Source organism: Syngnathus acus, chromosome 16 (genome assembly GCF_901709675.1).
Source record: "Syngnathus acus chromosome 16, fSynAcu1.2, whole genome shotgun sequence".
NCBI lineage: Eukaryota > Metazoa > Chordata > Actinopteri > Syngnathiformes > Syngnathidae > Syngnathus > Syngnathus acus.
Window position 1 is genome coordinate 14,660,701 of NC_051101.1, and position 17,662 is coordinate 14,678,362.

Below are 17,662 nucleotides of genomic sequence, written 5' to 3' on the forward strand. Positions count from 1 at the left end.
GGAGCTGTGCAGCGCTTGCTCGCTTGCTTATCTGGCTCTGGGAATGCAAAGGATCCAGCCCTTCTATTGGGTCTTTTGCAACTTCTTCCAGCACGGATGAAGTGACTGTGCGGTGGGGAGTCTCTGCATATCTGCAATTTGCTAGGCAGTGCCTGGGCGGGAGCGCGACACCAATCCGTTTGCAGCTACCGAGAGGAGCTTAGGACGTAAAGACGGGCGGCCATCGTTGCCCTCGGTGGCCATCGTTGCCCTCGGTGGCCATCGTTGCCCTCGGTGGCCATCGTTGCCCTCGGTGGCCATCGTTGCCCTCGGTGGCCATCGTTGCCCTCGCTGGCCATCGTTGCCCTCGCTGGCCATCGTTGCCCTCGCTGGCCATCGTTGCCCTCGCTGGCCATCGTTGCCCTCGCTGGCCATCGTTGCCCTCGCTGGCCATCGTTGCCCTCGCTGGCCATCGTTGCCCTCGCTGGCCATCGTTGCCCTCGCTGGCCCTGGCCTTCCCACTCTGGATCCTTCTCCTTAAAGCAACTGTCTGGCATGCTGAATGAAATGTGCGCATTCTTGATGTGGTGTCATTCAAATGCGTGTGCGCACTCGCCCGCCCGCTGCCGAGTCCAAATTGCCCTCTGTGCTGCATTCACCTCCGCCTCCTCATTCATCTGGGTTTGAGGAGAAAGGCCATTTTGCTTACGTGCGCGCGCCCAAAGCAGAGAGGAGGAAGGCCGAGTGTTCGCACAATAGGGGGAACACAAAAGCATCGGTTTGGCGCCGCATCGGATTTGACCGTCGGCCAGCGAGAAGGTGACACAAACGCTAAGACCGAACGGGCAGAGAAAGCAAGTGGCAGGGAACGGAGAGAAAAAGCTTTTCAAGGAGATGACTTCATCAATAGCATCTTAAGGAGAGCCACAAAGTTGGCTGGCTGGCTAGCCAGCTAGCTAGCTAGGGGGCTGACATGCAGCGTGCAACACCACAAGGTCAGCATCCATGGCACACACAGTAAAGGAAGAATAAAGAGCGTCACTGGCATTAGAGAGCTTCCCCGACACACACACAGACAGCTAGGAGGTCAATGGGATTTTTCTGAAGCTCACATTTTGGAGCCAATAAATGCAATAATGATCAGACATATGAAGCAGGCCTCCCTCACGTTGATCACCTACAAAGACGGACGCACGCGGCCACCGCCGAGGCCTGAATGATTGCCCTAACCGAGAGCCGTGTGTAAAACGGCAAACCTTTTTTTGTGGGCGTGTCTGGAAACCAGCTAGGCAGGCGTTAAATGTGATTCTTACATTTGGACAGGATGCAAAGATAGTAAGCTGCCACGGTTGATGCTTAATGAAACGTGCGGATTCTTCAAGCAGGACTTGAAGTTGGCTGCTCGCTCATCAGGACGGGAAAAGCACCGTTCAAAAAGTGGCGACAAGCGAGTGGGACAACATGGACAGGAAGGCACGTGGAGATAAGTGTGCAAGGCCTTGTTTAGGAACACGCAGTCCCCATCCTCCTCCGCTCTAATGGCGTCGTTATCATTGCAATTGCCGCAGGAGCTCGCTGCTCTTTGATGAACTCATAGTTGAAGTGAGCTAAATAGAAGCTAAGCTCTGTTCTGCTCTGCTCTGCTCAGCTCAGCTGCCCACTTCTTTAAAACGATGACATTTTGTGCTTTTCTTTTCTGCCTGCTATTCTGTCACTCAATGTGTGCAAGCCATTTCTCACCTCTGCCACACCACTGTCCACAGGAAGTAGATGCATTTTTTCTCGACCTCTTTATCTCTCCTGGAAACAGGGCAAGATGGGATTTCCGAACTTTCCATCCATCCATTATCTGAAGCGCTTCTCCTCCCTCTGGAGATGGAGCCTATCCCGCCAGTCACCCTGTCGCCAGCCAACGGCAGGGCACATAAAGACAAACAAGCAGCTACAGTCACAGCTCAATGGGCCCACCCTGCTGCATGTTTTGGGAATGCGGACGGGAGGAAAGCGGAACACCCAGAGGAAACCCGCGCTGGCACGCAGAGAACATGAAAAGTCCACACAGGAAGGCCGGACGGCGCGCACTTCCATGTAAAGATTGAAAAGGAAACGCCTTGGTGTTTGTGGCCTTGCGTCATGCATTCACGAACCCAAAACGTTGCTCACTTGTCGCGCTCGTCTTCAAACAGCCACGCTCGGAGCTTGGAGTTTGGTCTGCGTCCGCCACGTGACCGCTGAGAATGTCCAAATTGGCTTTACCTCTACCAACTCTTAACAGCGCCAGCAGCCTGCCTGGAGCCAGCAGAAGCAGCGATGAACGTCGCCTCTCAAACGTCCTGCTATCATGTCAGATAGTTTAGCATCCCCGTATTGGGACATGTTTATGCATGGCAAAATGGTTTTGTAGATAAAGACAACGTTGGGCGGGTGGCTTTGATTTGGGCCGACCAACTCCAAAATGGACGCTTTTGCCCGGAGGAGGTGGGCTTTGTTCCAATCCTCCACAGGAAGCCAGCGAGACTTAGTGGGCAACGGTCGGACAAGAATGAGCCAACGTGTCAAACTCAAAGCTTCCCCTGGTGGAACAATTGAAGGAAGGCCTGGTTCACATCCCTCTCACGAGTCTCGTGGCTTGATTGTTTTTTTTTTTTCTTTCTTCCCAAAACAATCCAACAAAATGTACAAAACGATATTAGTGTAAAGGTACAATGAAAGTGACACAAAATGAAGTGAGGGATGTTTGTATTTTTCAATTCGCCTGTTTGAGGTGGCTGCTGGCCAGCTCCATTAAGCCTGAAAGCCTATACAACGTCAGAGATAGCAGCATCTTTTCAAAATGGAAGGACAAATTGTGAATGACACCAACGAAGGGACTCTCGTTTGATGGCAACGTAATGTGATTGCGTTTGAGCGCCATGTAAAAAGGTTACGTCATATTCTTGTTTGAATATTGTGCGCTACTCACGCAGTTGCCGTTACAAAAGAACCGATTATCATAAATAGTATGCATCTGGCACACCATTTCTATTTGGTCACAGGGGCAGGCCATGGAGAATTGGAGAAATGCTAGGCTTGGATGACCCCAAACACAAGGAGACAAGGAGCATGGTTCAGTAGGACAGAAATAACTTTGGACAACTTCGACAAGGCTTCAAAGGACGAGGCGTTACGCTCGTAAAAGATGCGACGACAAGCTCAACAGAAGCCGTCGGCCCAGCGCTGTTCTGCGCTCGTCGGATCCGAAAGATCCGCACTGCAATTCGAGCCACGGACGAGCACCGGTTCCATTTTCGACTCAAGATGCGATGACTCGGTGAAGAGCTTGGCCTCTTGATGAATCTTGTCAAATCAAAGCTGCGTGAATGTTTTAGCGGAGGGAGGGAAAGAAAACCAAATGACCATCCTTCAATGTGGCCGCTTCCAAAGAAATGGCTTCGTTGCAGCTAGCGCAGTGTGTACGCATGTCAAGAAAAGTACCGGCAAGGTAGACAACACAGCCTGACGGAAGGAAGCCTCGCCAAATATCAAAATGAAACAAATATCCTTGGCAGATTACAAGAGGCACATACTGGATGTTGATCAAATATAGATTTATTTTCAGCTTTCTTCATACAAACAGGATTGGAATCAAAAGTCAAAGTGCTAAGTCATGGCTGCAAACAGTGTCTGTCGAGCCATACTCGTAGCCAAAGAGCAGTTCAAGCTGTGTGCCATGATTGGCTAGAAACAATGAGGAGATAGAATTCTTCACACCTTTGCCGGCCGGATCAAACCAAAGTTCACAGGAATGAGCACGTTTCGCTGTAGAATGTTTAAGAATGAAAAGGAAAGCAATCTTTTGTGACAACCCGTTCCACACAAATACAATTCATAGTGTAGGCTCAAACTAACAGCACTCCCCAAACAAACTGCCGCACATATTTAAAGTCATTACTTTCTATGCCTCCAAAATGGTGGGCTTGCAACGAACGACGCTATAGCTCATGGATCATGTGTTGTCTTGCAAATGTTCTTCATCCTGGACCTTTGAATGCTTTTCATTTGTTTCTTTTCTTCGCCTTTGTTTTCACGATTTAGATATTGAAAACTTTGAAAAAGTTACAAAAAATAGACACTGTATGGCACAACTCGATAAAAGAGGAGAGGTTTTTTTTGGAGTGATCCATCACGAAGCTACAAAGAGAGAAAAATAGAAGTGTGTGATATTGACGCTGGCTTTTTGAGTGATCCGTCATGAGAAATCGAAGTGCGTGCTATTGATGCTGGCTTTTTTGCAGGTGCTTCTGTGGCTTACAAAAGTCAAATGGAATCTTCTTGTGTACCTTTCTGTCTGAGGAGGTGAACGCAAACGATTGTGACTCCACCTGTTGTGTGTGTGCGCGTGTGTTGTCAACCAATAGAAATGGCAAGGAAAGCGCTTGCTTCAGTCGCCTAAAGGCTCCTCTTGAAAGTCCTGCGCTGCCGCTGCTTCTGCTTCTGCTGCTGTGTTCAGGTGAGTGGCCAGTTCTTGCATCACAGCATTCTTGCCAATTTGCTCATTCCTCCTGCGCTCCATAATCACGTCCTCCAGGCACTGGAACTCCAGGACGTGGCTCTTTTTGTCGGAAAAGTGCATTTGGAAGCGATAAGGCTGTTTTCCGATCCTGATCTCCCCTCCGATTTTGAACTCTCTCCGCCCGAAGCGACACCAGGCCGCAAAGCACTCCGAGTTCCTCCAGTACAGTTCTCGGTCCTTGGAGCCCACGTGGTCCACGGCGTTGCGCACAATCACCTGCGGCTGGAGCGCACGGTAGCGGTAAAGGCCGTTGACGATGCGGCCTCTCTTGCCCTGACTCACGTCGGCGAGGAAGCCGTTCTTGATCTCGGCTCGGTGCAAGTGAACCACCTGGAAGTCGCCCACGTAGACGGCCCAGTGCGGGTACTGTCCCGTGGCCACGAACTCCAGCACGTCTCCGGGGCTGCACTTGTTGAGTAGACTCTCCGCGGAGTGGGTCGCCGTTCCGGTGTTCCTCTGGAAAATGCACTCCTCTCGGAAGTAAAGCGAACACTCCAGCTCGTCTTCGGGTTCGAAAGCCTTCTCTTGGTCCTTGGCGAGGTGCTCCTCCGGCGGGAACGGCTCCGAATGGTCGTCTTCGTCGTCGTCGTCGTCGTCCCCGCCGCCGTCGTTGGAGAAAATGTAAGAGACGCCGATGCGCGGTCCGTCGTCGACGTCCGGCTCGAAACCATTCGGGTCCGATGTGGGCACCCCGACGTAATTTAAATGAGTCCGTTTCTCCATCTGGTTCCCCATAAAGGTGAAAGGAGAGTGGCTGGCTGGCTGGCTGGCTGGCGCGTGCAAACGGGACGGATCCGCCTGTTCTTCAACGCCATCCAAAGTAGCGCCAATAATCCATGTCCGGTCCGGGCCGGCCGCCTGACCGCCCGCCCGCCCGCCTTGGAAATGCTGCTTCACTGCACCTGCCTGCGTGGACATGAGCACGCACAGTTAAGCCCGGCTTGTCTCGTGCATGGAGATAGAACCGGCCGGAGTGCGTCATGTCTAGATAAACAAGGATTGCAACAGGTGAGCCACCTGTTGGCTCACTTTGAAACCTTTCCAGGAGACACTTGCCACACACGTCACTCGAGCATGTTGCCACTTTAATCTCATCCGGTCGCACTCACCTGTACAGCAGCTTCGAACTGCCTTTCTGTTTGACTTCACTCCACGGCACGGCTGTTCAGTGCGTCGTGGGACACTCACAATTGGAGCAAACTCTGGCAGCGTTTAGCGACTACTGGCCGGGAGGGAGGGAGGGAGGGAGAGAGGGAGAGAGAGGTTCTCGTCATTTAAAGGCACAGTGCACTTTCTGAAGCGGGGAGGGGCAGGCGGGGCGGGTCATGCCATTATGCACTTCAAGTTTGACATGAACGCACACGTCTTGAAAGGCAGAAGTGAAAACCGCTATCAGTTTTTACTTTGCACATTTAACTATTCGGCTAGCTCAAGCATGAGCGAGGCAACTTATCTTCAGTGTTTTACGGTTGGAACATTGTGTGCTCTTCTCTGAGGCTAGAATGTGATTCTTGGAAGATTCCGAAAAGTGGACTTGCTTTGTTGAGTCTTATCTAAAAGCTCGCATTTGACCTTTACGCTGGCCGGGGCAGAGTCATGCTGCCTCCCTCCCACAAAGCATTGCCACAAGCAGAGTACAACCCATCTGATTGCCCATAGTGCATTTACAGCTCGTGTGCAAAGAACATGGTTGGAGCAGCCACACTTCCTGTGACAACATTCAATGGAGCTACATCATGTACATTCACAGCAGTTGGCTTCGGGGGGGCAACCGACTTAAGACCCTTGGAAATGCCTAATGCAACGTTATTAAAAGATTAGCTTAACAAGCTTGTTTCACAACACAGCTTTTGTTTGGACCAGGCCGGCCAGCTCTCATATGAGCGCAAATGTTTCACCTCGTTTGCACGGACCTCCTACGTACGAGCTTCTTGGCGTTTTTTAAGTATACAAGCCCAAGAATACATTTCCTAGCAGGCCACATACAATCCAGTAAGAAGATGAGAAATTCACTTGAGAAATTCCTTCCCAATTTGGGCCGCCGCCTGAATGAGTCCAACGAAGCATCATCACTCATGATGTTCCGTGTGTCCTATTAGCCTCATTTCCGTGATCACTAACCTACAAAAGTAAGCGGAAGGCACAAGCCACTGTTTCAGAAGTTACCATCAGAAGCAGAGAGTGAGGTGGGTGGGTGGGTGGCTTCACCCGAAGAAACGTGCGGTCTTGGATCTGTCATCACGTACATGTCTCCCTCTAGTGGCTACTTTGGCCATCAACGAGACAAAGAACAACAACAACAACAAAATCTCTTTTGAATGCAAAAAGTGTGAACTTTTATTACAATTCAATCACATAAATAAAAGGTATTGCAGGAATAAAAAGTCACTTGAACAAAACAAATGACCCCAAACACAAACATTGGTGCATTTCTGGTCAGAACAATGTCAAATATACGAGCAACTTGTCAAAGAAGAAAATAACAAACACACATAGCTATGTGGTCAATGTTGCCAATTCAAGTGTGGAGGTTTTTTATTTTATTTGCTGATGTTCTTTCTCTTCTGGTCTGTGATCTGTCTCTTCAGCGTGTGGTCAGGAACCAAGTCTGACTCGTTGACGTCTTTGTTTCCGCAACCCACCACAGGACAACTGAAGGGCAGATACCAAAATGAATGATACCGAGGATGTGGTAGGAGCATAAGAGTGAGACGACATGGAGTGATCATGACACCACACCTCCATTTCAACATGACACCAGTGACATCATCAAATCAATCAATCAATCAATCAATCAATCAATCAATCAATCTCACCGGCACTTTTTCTTTTGATGACGTCTCGTTCCAATGAGGATTTTGATAGGTTTCTCCTCGTAGTGATGGTTACACTTCTTATTCTTCACAGGGTTGATCATGTCTTCCTGGATGAGATGCACAAACAGCACGTTTAACATGGGCACACCTGGCTGCGGTTTGTACATTTCCTCAAGTGCTGTCAATAGGAGACAATTCTCAGTTCGTTGCAGATGCTCGTTGTCTCGTCGGGTAGGCTACCTGGGTGAGAGGGCAGGTGAAGTTGACTTGGGTCTGCGTTATAGCCAGGTCCTCATCGAGCTCCTCCGTGTTCCTTGACTCTTGGCTGACTAAAAAGAGAACATTGGCGGGCGAAAGGCAACTTTATCGGCCAAAGAATGAAGTCATCATGTCCCACCTCACCCGTCACGATGTGACAATGTCTCTTATAATGGCTAAGCGCTTTTGTCATATGCTCGCTTTCCTCTGAACTCGCGCAATGTAGTATTTCAAGACATTGATTTCCGATTGGAGCACTTTTGTCAACCTACAGCATTCTTATCTTTTGGCCACTCAAACAACGTGCCGATTGCAATGCGGCTCGGCAACGCTAATAGAGCTTGCGCTGCCGCAACACCGACTCGGATTCATATTCTAGGATGTCCATTTGTGCGCACGCGCAAAAAGCTGCGTGATGCCGTCGTGACAATTTAAAGGACCCCGCTGTCTTTGTTCATAGTTATCATACAACGCCCTGGATAGTGTGTTGTTTGAAGGTTAATAATTGACCGTAATATCGCCGCTTCGTTTGATTCGCATGCCTGTGTGATCGCATTCAGCGTTGGTTTCATTTTACATGTCGGTTTTGCGTGGACTCGTGACAAATAAATAGCTTTTAGTAAGAACGTGTTGGCTCTTGTGGTTGTCTAGCGCCCTAGCGAACGGAAGAGATGACAACACGTCAAGTTCACCTGACTCGTACGTAGCGATAACACAACACGTTCTTTTTTTTTTAATGACGATCATCGCACCAAGCCTTTTGCAAACCATCAGATGATTCAATGAATTGAAAACCAATTTCAACATATCGATTGATGATTTGAGTTTTAGCAAGCATTTCTCTACCTTGGGTGTGAGAGCTCGAGCTCTGGATGCTTTCCTTGAATGCAATTATTTTCTGGTGAGTCTGCAGGTCTGCGTCAGATAGGCAACGAATTGTTTCTGTGAACTTCTCCTTCACTCTGGACGAGATGCTAGACAAGGCATCTTGTTGTTGTGCAGTCACCTGCAGAAAGAATACATTGCTACATACATTTGAATCAGGCAAAAGTTGATTTTCCAAACGAGTTGAAATCAACCGAATGAGCATTACCACCTCCGCTGTGACTCGTTGCACAGTGTCAACAAAGCAGTCGATTTCTCGGTCCAGCTTGGCACATTCCAACATGAGATTCTCCATCTCGCCGATGCCAGAGTTTCCCCGTCCTCCATCTGCGCACCAGACACATGAAGTCGACATAATCATTCAGTTAGATAAGAAACATGGTTGTACACTTGTTTTTGGATCGATTGGAGCAGGCCGGTTAGCACATACATGTTTAATTGTTAGGGGTATAAGTGTGTGGAGGGAGAGAGAGAGAGAGAGAGAGAGAGAGAGAGAGAAAAACCACAAGAACGTCCGGCCGTTTTCCGAACCGAGGATGACAAGTTTTTTGATAAAGGATGGTCTCAACAAGTGGGTTTCTATTTCGTTTTGTAACTGCTTACGGAAGCAATGGAATATTTAACGACTAATGACATTTGAAAGGAGTGAAGAGAAGACCCTGGTTATTACCCTGGTCCTCTATCAAGTCCAAAGCCACGGAGGTGACGATGTCCATTCCCGTGGCGAGGTCGGCCTGACACTCCGTCAGACTGGCCACAGTGCTGTGCACGGCGCTCAGACTTTGATACATGCTAGCGAGCGACGCTCCGATAAGACACAAAATGCTCGCAGCGGGTTCGCTGACACTAACTGAACACGCAATTTGGAAGTAGGAACAAGTGGGATGACTTCATCGGTACAGGATCCCGGTTCCTGGATCAAACCTGGCGGGCGGCAAAGCGTTCGCTCGTTCACGGCAGAGCAGGATGTTGAACTTCCGGCTTCCGTTTTGTCTTTTCAAAGTAATGCCCCCACTGCTCTTTTAAGAACATGGAGTATGGCATACTCAAAACAAACAAAACAAACAAATTATTGCAAGATTTACATTGAGTTTGTAGCAAACTTAATCGAACTTCAGAAGATAAACAGGATAAAATAACACAGACTTCAAGGCTACTCCTTGTTAATGGCATTGATTTTTGTAATGACACATTTATTAGAAGTTGGTTTTTTTGAAAAGTGCCTACTGCCCCAAGTCAGCTGCGACTCTTGTGAGGAAAAGCAGTTCAGAAAATGGATGGATGTTTCATTTCAAACTTTCTGATGAGCCAACTTTGTATACAAACTCTTAGAATGGGTTCCCCCCCCCTACACTATTGCCTCGTTACCCAACACATTTGACACGCAAATCTATTACATGTGATGTTACAAAATGCTAAGCTGTAATGTTAGGAACTCCAAGGCAATTTGATCTATCTATGCATGTACAAAATACAATCTTACATGTGCTTCAAGACAATAAAAACGGAAGTGCATACAAAAGGCAATAAAAGTAGTTTTGGCTGGATCTTCACAGTATAGTTCTGAATTCATCAAATATGAAACTGGGGACATGGGCTTCAGCCACCTTGAACAGACAAACAAAAGTAGGGATACAGTTAGAACAACTTGACGACAGAGCTTTCAAGTTTGACAATAACCTACCTTGCGCGACAACTTAGTATATTTGACATAGTCTTCCAGGAACATGAGCGCTCCCACCACATCAGAGGGCATGTCAGGGATCTTCTGACTTTAGTTGGGGAAAACATGGACAAAGATGAGACATTGGCTGAATTTGTATTCAAAACAAGAAAATGATGATTGGACGAACTATGCTGAGAAGTCTGGTTACCTTGTACATTGCTCCATGATAGAGCGGATGAACTGCCCAATGAGAGCCAAGAACTGGTCTGTGTATCTGGAGTGAAACTGCTTGAGGAGCGTGAGAAGGCCGAGGACTAAAGGAGGCCAGTCCACTGGGTCGGTGGATTTCCTGCATGTCATTCCTGTTGGAAATACGAGGGAAAAAGAGGCATGCATTTTGGCCTTGGTGTAATTGACCTCCGCGCCACTAGAGGGACTTGAATTTTGCACATTTCTTTTTGCGAACCAAACCAACCTTGGTTTCTGCTGTACTGAAGTTTAGGCAGCTGTGCTATCACAAACAGGAAGTTGAGGATGGGAAAGAAAGGAAGGCGCTTTGTGGTGATGTAGATCTAATGAAAAGCGCACAACATTGTGCAAGTTGATTTGAGGTCAACTGCGTGACGCTCTTAAGGCAAAAGCATTCCTCCTATCTGAAGGCACTCTCCACCAACCTTATTAAGTGGGTTGTGAATACCGGCAGCCTCTAAATAGGCTGTGATCTCGTACAAGAGAGTGTTGTCCTCTTTGGGGTAGGGCAGCGACGGGTCCTGGTAGTGGGCTTCAATGTCTGCTAGCAGCGACCTGCAAGGATCAAAAACACAAAACAAAAGCAAAAAAAAAAAAAAAACACCACACATGACCTTTTCACAGTCTATTGGAACCCTCTCTTGGTGGAAAGTTGGTACTGAAATGCTCCATTGATGACATCTTTGCCGTTCTATTTTGTTCCACGCAGCAGCAGCGGCGGCTAGGAGAAAAAGGAGCGGCGGACTGACTTGTTAATGTTTTGGAGGGCAGCCGCCAGGTGTTTGGAGTCAAACTTGCAGGAGTAGTTCAACTCATTGGCAATTTGCTGCCGAAGAATTTGCATTTGACCAACCTACGGCAAAGGTTCAATCCAAATTAGCTTTGCCTTTCAGAAAGCCTCATATCAAAATGATCCGTCACGTCACGTCACGTCACGTCACGTCACGTCACGTCACGTCACGTCACGTCACGTCACGTCACGTCGTACCTTCATGATGACCTCTAAATACGGCCCCCAGATTTTGGGGATTTTGGCGACAGCGCCGGCATACACTTTGCTGGCATTCCCTATCAGAAAAGAAAACGTCTCCCGTATTTGAGGGGGAGCCATCCCGACATACGGATGACCTACCTACAACGCCCTGAACCGGACTGACAGCGATCAGGACGGCTTTCAAGACCTCGACTGCAGCTTTGTCCTTCAAAATGGTCTTCTGAATCATTGTCAGGAAATTCTAAATGAAGATTCGGAGGTCCGAGTTGACTGGGACGAACGAACACACAGGGCCCGTTTGTACGGTATAGGACGCCGACGGGTCACCTGCAGCTCCTTGACAATCATGAAGCTCAGCAAGCGGTCCAGGCCATTGAGGCCAAATGTACCCAAGGAGCTCTGGATCCCTGAGAACAGCCTGTTGTTGGTCACTTCCTGGTGGCTCTTCAGGTCGTACCAGGTGTTCATTTGCTCAATGTAGCACGTTAGCCTGTGTGTGAAAGACAGCCAGCCAGCCAGCCCGCCCGCAGAGATGAGCGAATCAAAAAATCATGATGCCCAATGCCTAATCCATACTTGGGATCTGTGATGCGGAGAATCTCTCGACAGAGACGTCCAATGAAGGTGGCGGACTCATCCACGGATGGAAACCTCGGGATGGGGATATGAGTGGACTGGTACACGCTCTGCCAGTCCTGGATCTGATCAAGATGAATGGAGGGAGTGAATCAATATGGAATGCTGCGTCGCTGCCATGGCTGAATCCCACCTTAGCCCTGAGGAAACTGTTGCACTCTTGTTCGACGTTGTAATTGATGATTCGAGACACTTCCTCCTGCCAGATTTTCAGACCGTAGATGCTGACGTAGTCCTGGATGTACTCAAAGGACCTGTAGAATCCGTCCATGGTGGCTGCCATGTCTTTTAACTTGGGCATCAACTCGCTCGGCTGCCATGATTGAGAAGGCCGTATACAAAGCGTATTGGTAGTTACATTCTGGAAGCCTGCTTCTTTCTCAAAGCCAGTGTGGTGCTTATTAACCTTAGCCTTAGGATTGAAAATCAAGCCCTTGTGCAGCGCATAAGCCACCCTCTTCACCAGCTCCTTTCTGATGCCATCTTCCAGAAGCTGCTTAGGATCCACCTACAACATCACACCACACGTGAGTGGAAGGCTGTGTCGTTCAATTTGATTGGATGACACCAGGTCAGAAGGAGCAACCTTGATAATTCCAACTAAAGTGGTCTTCATCATCAAGATCCCCTCAGTGAAAATGGAGATGTCATGGGTGAGTTTAGCCACCTGAAGGGATGGAAGCATAAAGAGGAATGGCAAAATGTTAGACGAGTGACGCCATTCCTTTTGAAGCATCGGTACGTAGTATGTGTGAGAGCAACAAAGTCATCCATCCATCCATCAGCTCGTATACTTCATAGCGTGCCCCCAGCTGGGAGTAGTCCTTCAATTTGTCCTTGTCCAGTCGCGTGGGCACCTCCATGATGTCGTGGATCTGAAGCTTAATGATCTTGGCCAGAGAGGTGAACATGCTCTCTGGGATGATCTGCAGTACCTACACACGTCAATACTTGAAGGTGAACATTGAAATGGACGTCATTGAACAAACAAGCAGCAAATAAAAGACAAAAATGAGAGTAGCATACGGACGATGTCGCCTTGTCATACATACAATGCAAAATCCTAGTTCGGAGCTCACCAATAGATGGTGCGTATGACCACAAATTACGCACCTTTCTGACATAGGCGACCAATTCTCCCGAGTAGAACTGGGAAACACTCAGCAGGTCAGCGCTGTTGACTTGGTTGATCCGCAGCAATGGAAGATCCAAAGCGGAAGCCAGCTGCTCTCACAAACAAACACAGGCAAATTGCTTTGAAGATGTCAACATCGGGAGGGAGGGAGGAAGGTAGGGAGGGAGGGAGACGGCCGGTCGGCCGGCTTCACCTTCAGAAAGGTCGCTCGCAGTTTAGTGACCATGGAGGAACTGACTCGGATGCTCTCCTGCATAATGCTTGTGAAGCTGCGTGGGGGGGTCAGGGGAAGAGGAAACGAAAGTCAGCAAATCTGTGCCAAAGCAGAACCTTAAGATCACACGCAGCGCAGCCCCTGCTGATGGATGACTCAGGTCCATATTGGAAGAATGCAAATGGAGGCTAGGGCAGGCGCCTACGTACGTACGTACGTACGTACCTGTCGATGATCTGCCAAGCGTACGACAAGTCTCCCACGATCTGCATTGTGATGAGGACCTCTTCCTTGATATTGATGGTGCGAATCATTTGGTGCAGGAACTTTCTGGTGTCTGCCAGAAACTGACACACCTGCAGGTTGGACTCTAACTGGTGGAACTCCTGAACCTGGGAACCAGGTCAAAAGTACGCCATTTAGAATAGACCCTGAAGGCTGCCTGCGTAGCTGCCTGCCTGGATCATGTCAAGCAAAAACAAAACGATTGAAGTTTTCTGCTCTTCCTCACCTCAACAAGAGCCTGTATGAGTTGGACCGTCTTCCTACCGGCAGCTGTAGAGTCCTCATAGTTCAACGATTGGATCTGTTTCGAGATTTCTCGGAACCAAGCTTGGAGGTTTTCTGCCATGGTGACAGAACACAAAGGTTCGACTAACAATTCATTGCCAGGTAGTAAGTAGCATTACTCGATCAAATATGAGAAGTTGTGTTTGTGATGAGTATCGAACACGATAGCAACGTGTGTACGCCTTTGTCTGACCGTTCTTTTCCACCCTTGTGAGCGGTTTAACGCCAGAGAAGACTTCGGCCAGTTCGGTCATTCTCTCGGAGCCCTCCTTCTTGTAGCTCTCCCATTTGATCTGTTTCTCTGACAGCATCTGCTTGAACATCTGCACGAGATGTGGAGTTGATGAGTCAGATGTGTTTTCCAAATCCCAAAAAGAATGACATCCCCAAATCATCAGCTTGGTGTCATATGCTACCTACCGGGCTGTGCACTGATAACCAACAAAGGGGAGACGATCATGCTGAGCACAAATAATACGTAAATAGATGCTCACCTCCTTGAGGGTAAACTCCAGCTGGGCCGCATCGAGGAGGAGCTGAAAGAGGCTCTTGGAATTGTATTTGGAGTCAGCCAGCACTTGCTCTTTGATCTGCCGTAGTTTCTTATTGTTTGGGTCATACGCTGTGACACGGTGACACAGTCGGCTGGTCAGTATTGCACTTGTAATATTGAAGCCGTGGACAAAGCATTTGGCAGGCAGGATTTCAAGTTAAAAGTCCCAATGATCGTCACACACACATCTGGGTGTGGTGAAATTGCTCCTCTGCATTGAACCCATCCCCGTGTGATTTGGATCCATCCCCTGGGGGGGAGAGGAGAGCAGTGAGCAGCAGCAGCGGTGCCGCCGCCGCCGCCGCCGCGCTCGGGAATCACTTGGTGATCTAACCCTAATCCAATTCCAACCCTTCATGCTGAGTGCCAAGCAGGGAGGCAATGGGTCCCATTTTTAAAGTCGGCCGGGGTTTGAACCCACAACCTTCCAGTCTCAGGGCGGACACTCTACCACTAGGCCACTGAGCTGGCAAAAGGACGTTGCATTGGCATTTCTCTCTCTCTCTCTCTTTGGGAGGGACACGCGATTGGTCTCACCCGACTCAGCCGAATGCAGCATCAGCCAGCGAATGGCAACATTGCAGTCCCTTAGGCAGTTAAGCAATTTGGGAATGTTATCCAGAATGATCTCGTCTCTGAGGAAGCCTTCCTTCAGCAGCTGTTGCACCTGCGGCCGAAGGCTCTCCATGCTCGTGCCGTAACGGCTGGCCTATCCAGACACAAGATTGGACTTTCTCATTCATAGCTGGCCTAAGCGCTGCTATTCCGTGCAATTGCATTGGCTTGGACCTGCTCTTTGATGTTGGCAGGATCCAGCGTGTAGTTGAGAGCAGTTTTAGCAGCTTTGTACGGGTCCCAAGCCTCCACCAGATTGACGGTGATCCCCATGTAGATACTGATCACCTGTGCTCAGACCAGATGAAAATGATGTCCAAAAGGTAAAGCAATACAATCCGACACAAAAAAAGAGGTCTGGCTTCAAGCAGCCATACATACCCAGTTGTCAGGGAAGTACTTGTCCACGATCTCTCTCATCTTGGCCTGCTGGCTTTGCAGTATGGACGGGCTGAAGTAAAGGCAGACGTACAGCATGGCTGCCTGATTAGCCAGCGCCGTACTACGATGTTCAGGTAGAGGGTAGGCGGACACCTTGGAAGCGGGAACAACGCTTTGACTTTACAACGCAGAGTCGAATGGGATCGCACGGCATGGCACGGCATCGCTACTTGGTTGTAGATGTCGTCAGAGCGCAGTCTTCCGATGACCATACTGATGAATGTGGCACTGATGGGAACCCTGCGAAAGTAGCTCTCTGGATAGTTGGCAGGCCGTCGGGCTCCAGGCTGGCTGGAGAAGCCGGTGCTGCGCAGGAGCTTGCAGATGTCGTCCATGTTGGAGTCAGCTGAAGACCTTGCCGCGCTGAACCAATAATACACATACTCAACGTATGAGCTAAACAAAGCAGTCTCTCGAGAATCCTGTCAAATGCAGCTATTAGAAGAAGCTGTGTCGAGCACATAGAAGGGGCGACGACAGGAATGATTGTAGTATATTCCACTGTCGGTAAGGTCTAACCTTGCTCCGTAACTTCAGTCAATAGGACAATTGTAATCGTATCCACTTGCATGTACGAGTCATAAAGCTACCTGTATCTGTAGTAGGAGACCAGCATCCTTTCGCGAACGTCCCCTTCAATTTTGTGGTCGATAACAAGCAACATAACACCGTACAGGTAGAGCGCCTCACACTACGAGTGGGAAAGAAAACCATTTTCAGTAAGAGATTCAATAAATGCAGTCAACAGTTGTTTCCCCATCATTTGACATGACCAGTAGTTGCTTTCCATCCTCATTTAGAAGCACAGTCTCGAGTGTTTGCTGTATATAAACACCCTCATGGAGGTCATCCAAGTATCTGGAGAGAAGATGTGGCATCAAAGTCCATTTCTAATATTACATTCAGTCATTATTTGAGATCGAGCACAAGTCAACGCAAACACAACACGTCGTACCGATTTAGATCCACGATGTATTTGTGGACGCTCTCAAAAGCCAGATAGAATCTGGAAAGAATCTCAATATTGTTTTCTCTAAACTCTTCATCCAGGTCCTGAAGGTCAGGTTTGGCCTCTAACTTTCCCTCGTAATACTCGGGGCCCTGGAGAACCACGGGTGGATAGGGAGAACAACATAAGCGTGGCAAGGAGTAACATGCTGCGTGTACTTAACTTACAACCTAGAGAGCGAGAGAGAGAGAGCGAGAGAGAGAGCGAGTCCTTACCTTAAAGTAGCTGAAGTCACAGATAATGTCTCCATATTTCTGCTGATCGCTCTTGTCCTTGAGTCGGAAAACTGCAGGGATGAAGTCAGAGAGGCGTAGAAGCTCAGCAATGATAGCATTTCCCCTGGAAACTATCCTGAGGACGGCCTGGCCACACAGGTTGTTCTCCGCCAAGAAGTCCATCAGACAAGAGGAGCCACACCTGTACAACAGGGTACAGGCAACGACTGAACACAGCATTTCCACAAACAACGCGTCCTATTAACAGCAAGAATGCACTCTGTCCACTTATTTTCCGCGTGTATACATACTACTTACTTCCTGCTACAAGTCCCATTCGTAGTCGTGAATTATGTACCTCTACATGCATGTATACTAGGTTCATTCAACGACGTACGTTGTGCGCGCACAACGGAAACAGATAGGGAAGGAAGGAATAAACATAGCGTGAGATCACGTAAATGTTAGATGCTAGTTTAGGTCTCCGTCCTTCAACTTCGCTTTGATGCTATGTATGCAGTTCATACAAGTCGAATCACATGTCTTACATTACGTACCTTTATATGCGTCAGTGGTCGAATACACCGTTGGAAAGCCTCGTGATGTTGGAGCAATCGTCCCGTGGATTTTCTTTAACCCATTCACTGTTTACTTCCTCATGACCAAACATGTGACCTTACCGTTGGGTGCGTTTGATTCACAGCAAGTAACGCGCCGATGCGGAAACTACAGAAGCACAAGCGGTCACGTGCTGCATTTAGCATTGACGAAATATTGCCGCGTTAAAAATCGATACTTTGGAAACAAACCTAGAAAGTTATTCGTACATCTACCAAAGTTGCTGTTGTTGTTTTATAGCTCTTGAAGACTAAAGG

The 17,662-nt window shown here is 48.5% G+C and overlaps 3 protein-coding genes across 3 annotated transcripts; all 3 read right to left on the reverse strand.

The window, feature by feature from the left end:
- Positions 1–4,122: 4,122 nt before the first annotated feature.
- On the reverse strand, positions 4,123–5,476 carry lratd2b (LRAT domain containing 2b). Its single transcript, XM_037273564.1, has one exon. It carries the CDS (start codon positions 5,447–5,449, stop codon positions 4,400–4,402), a length of 1,050 nt encoding a protein of 349 aa, XP_037129459.1. The 5' UTR covers positions 5,450–5,476; the 3' UTR covers positions 4,123–4,399.
- Positions 5,477–6,847: 1,371 nt separating this feature from the next.
- Positions 6,848–9,469, reverse strand: nsmce2 (NSE2 (MMS21) homolog, SMC5-SMC6 complex SUMO ligase). The gene is made up of 6 exons (XM_037273570.1): positions 9,161–9,469; positions 8,702–8,817; positions 8,452–8,611; positions 7,588–7,676; positions 7,348–7,454; positions 6,848–7,183 (listed from the first exon to the last, which is right to left on the reverse strand). The coding sequence occupies exons 1-6, from the start codon at positions 9,279–9,281 to the stop codon at positions 7,072–7,074; spliced, it is 705 nt and encodes a 234-aa protein (XP_037129465.1). The 5' UTR covers positions 9,282–9,469; the 3' UTR covers positions 6,848–7,071.
- Positions 9,470–9,828: 359 nt separating this feature from the next.
- On the reverse strand, positions 9,829–17,475 carry washc5 (WASH complex subunit 5). The gene is made up of 29 exons (XM_037273538.1): positions 17,345–17,475; positions 16,788–16,989; positions 16,519–16,664; positions 16,337–16,421; positions 16,154–16,254; positions 15,734–15,926; positions 15,504–15,656; positions 15,297–15,410; positions 15,045–15,216; positions 14,449–14,576; positions 14,148–14,277; positions 13,896–14,008; positions 13,610–13,776; positions 13,364–13,439; positions 13,149–13,259; positions 12,830–12,970; positions 12,622–12,702; positions 12,442–12,543; positions 12,169–12,348; positions 11,976–12,100; positions 11,727–11,889; positions 11,538–11,640; positions 11,394–11,473; positions 11,155–11,258; positions 10,831–10,960; positions 10,632–10,728; positions 10,365–10,518; positions 10,175–10,262; positions 9,829–10,097 (listed from the first exon to the last, which is right to left on the reverse strand). The coding sequence occupies exons 2-29, from the start codon at positions 16,968–16,970 to the stop codon at positions 10,041–10,043; spliced, it is 3,477 nt and encodes a 1,158-aa protein (XP_037129433.1). The 5' UTR covers positions 16,971–16,989; positions 17,345–17,475; the 3' UTR covers positions 9,829–10,040.
- Positions 17,476–17,662: the final 187 nt, after the last annotated feature.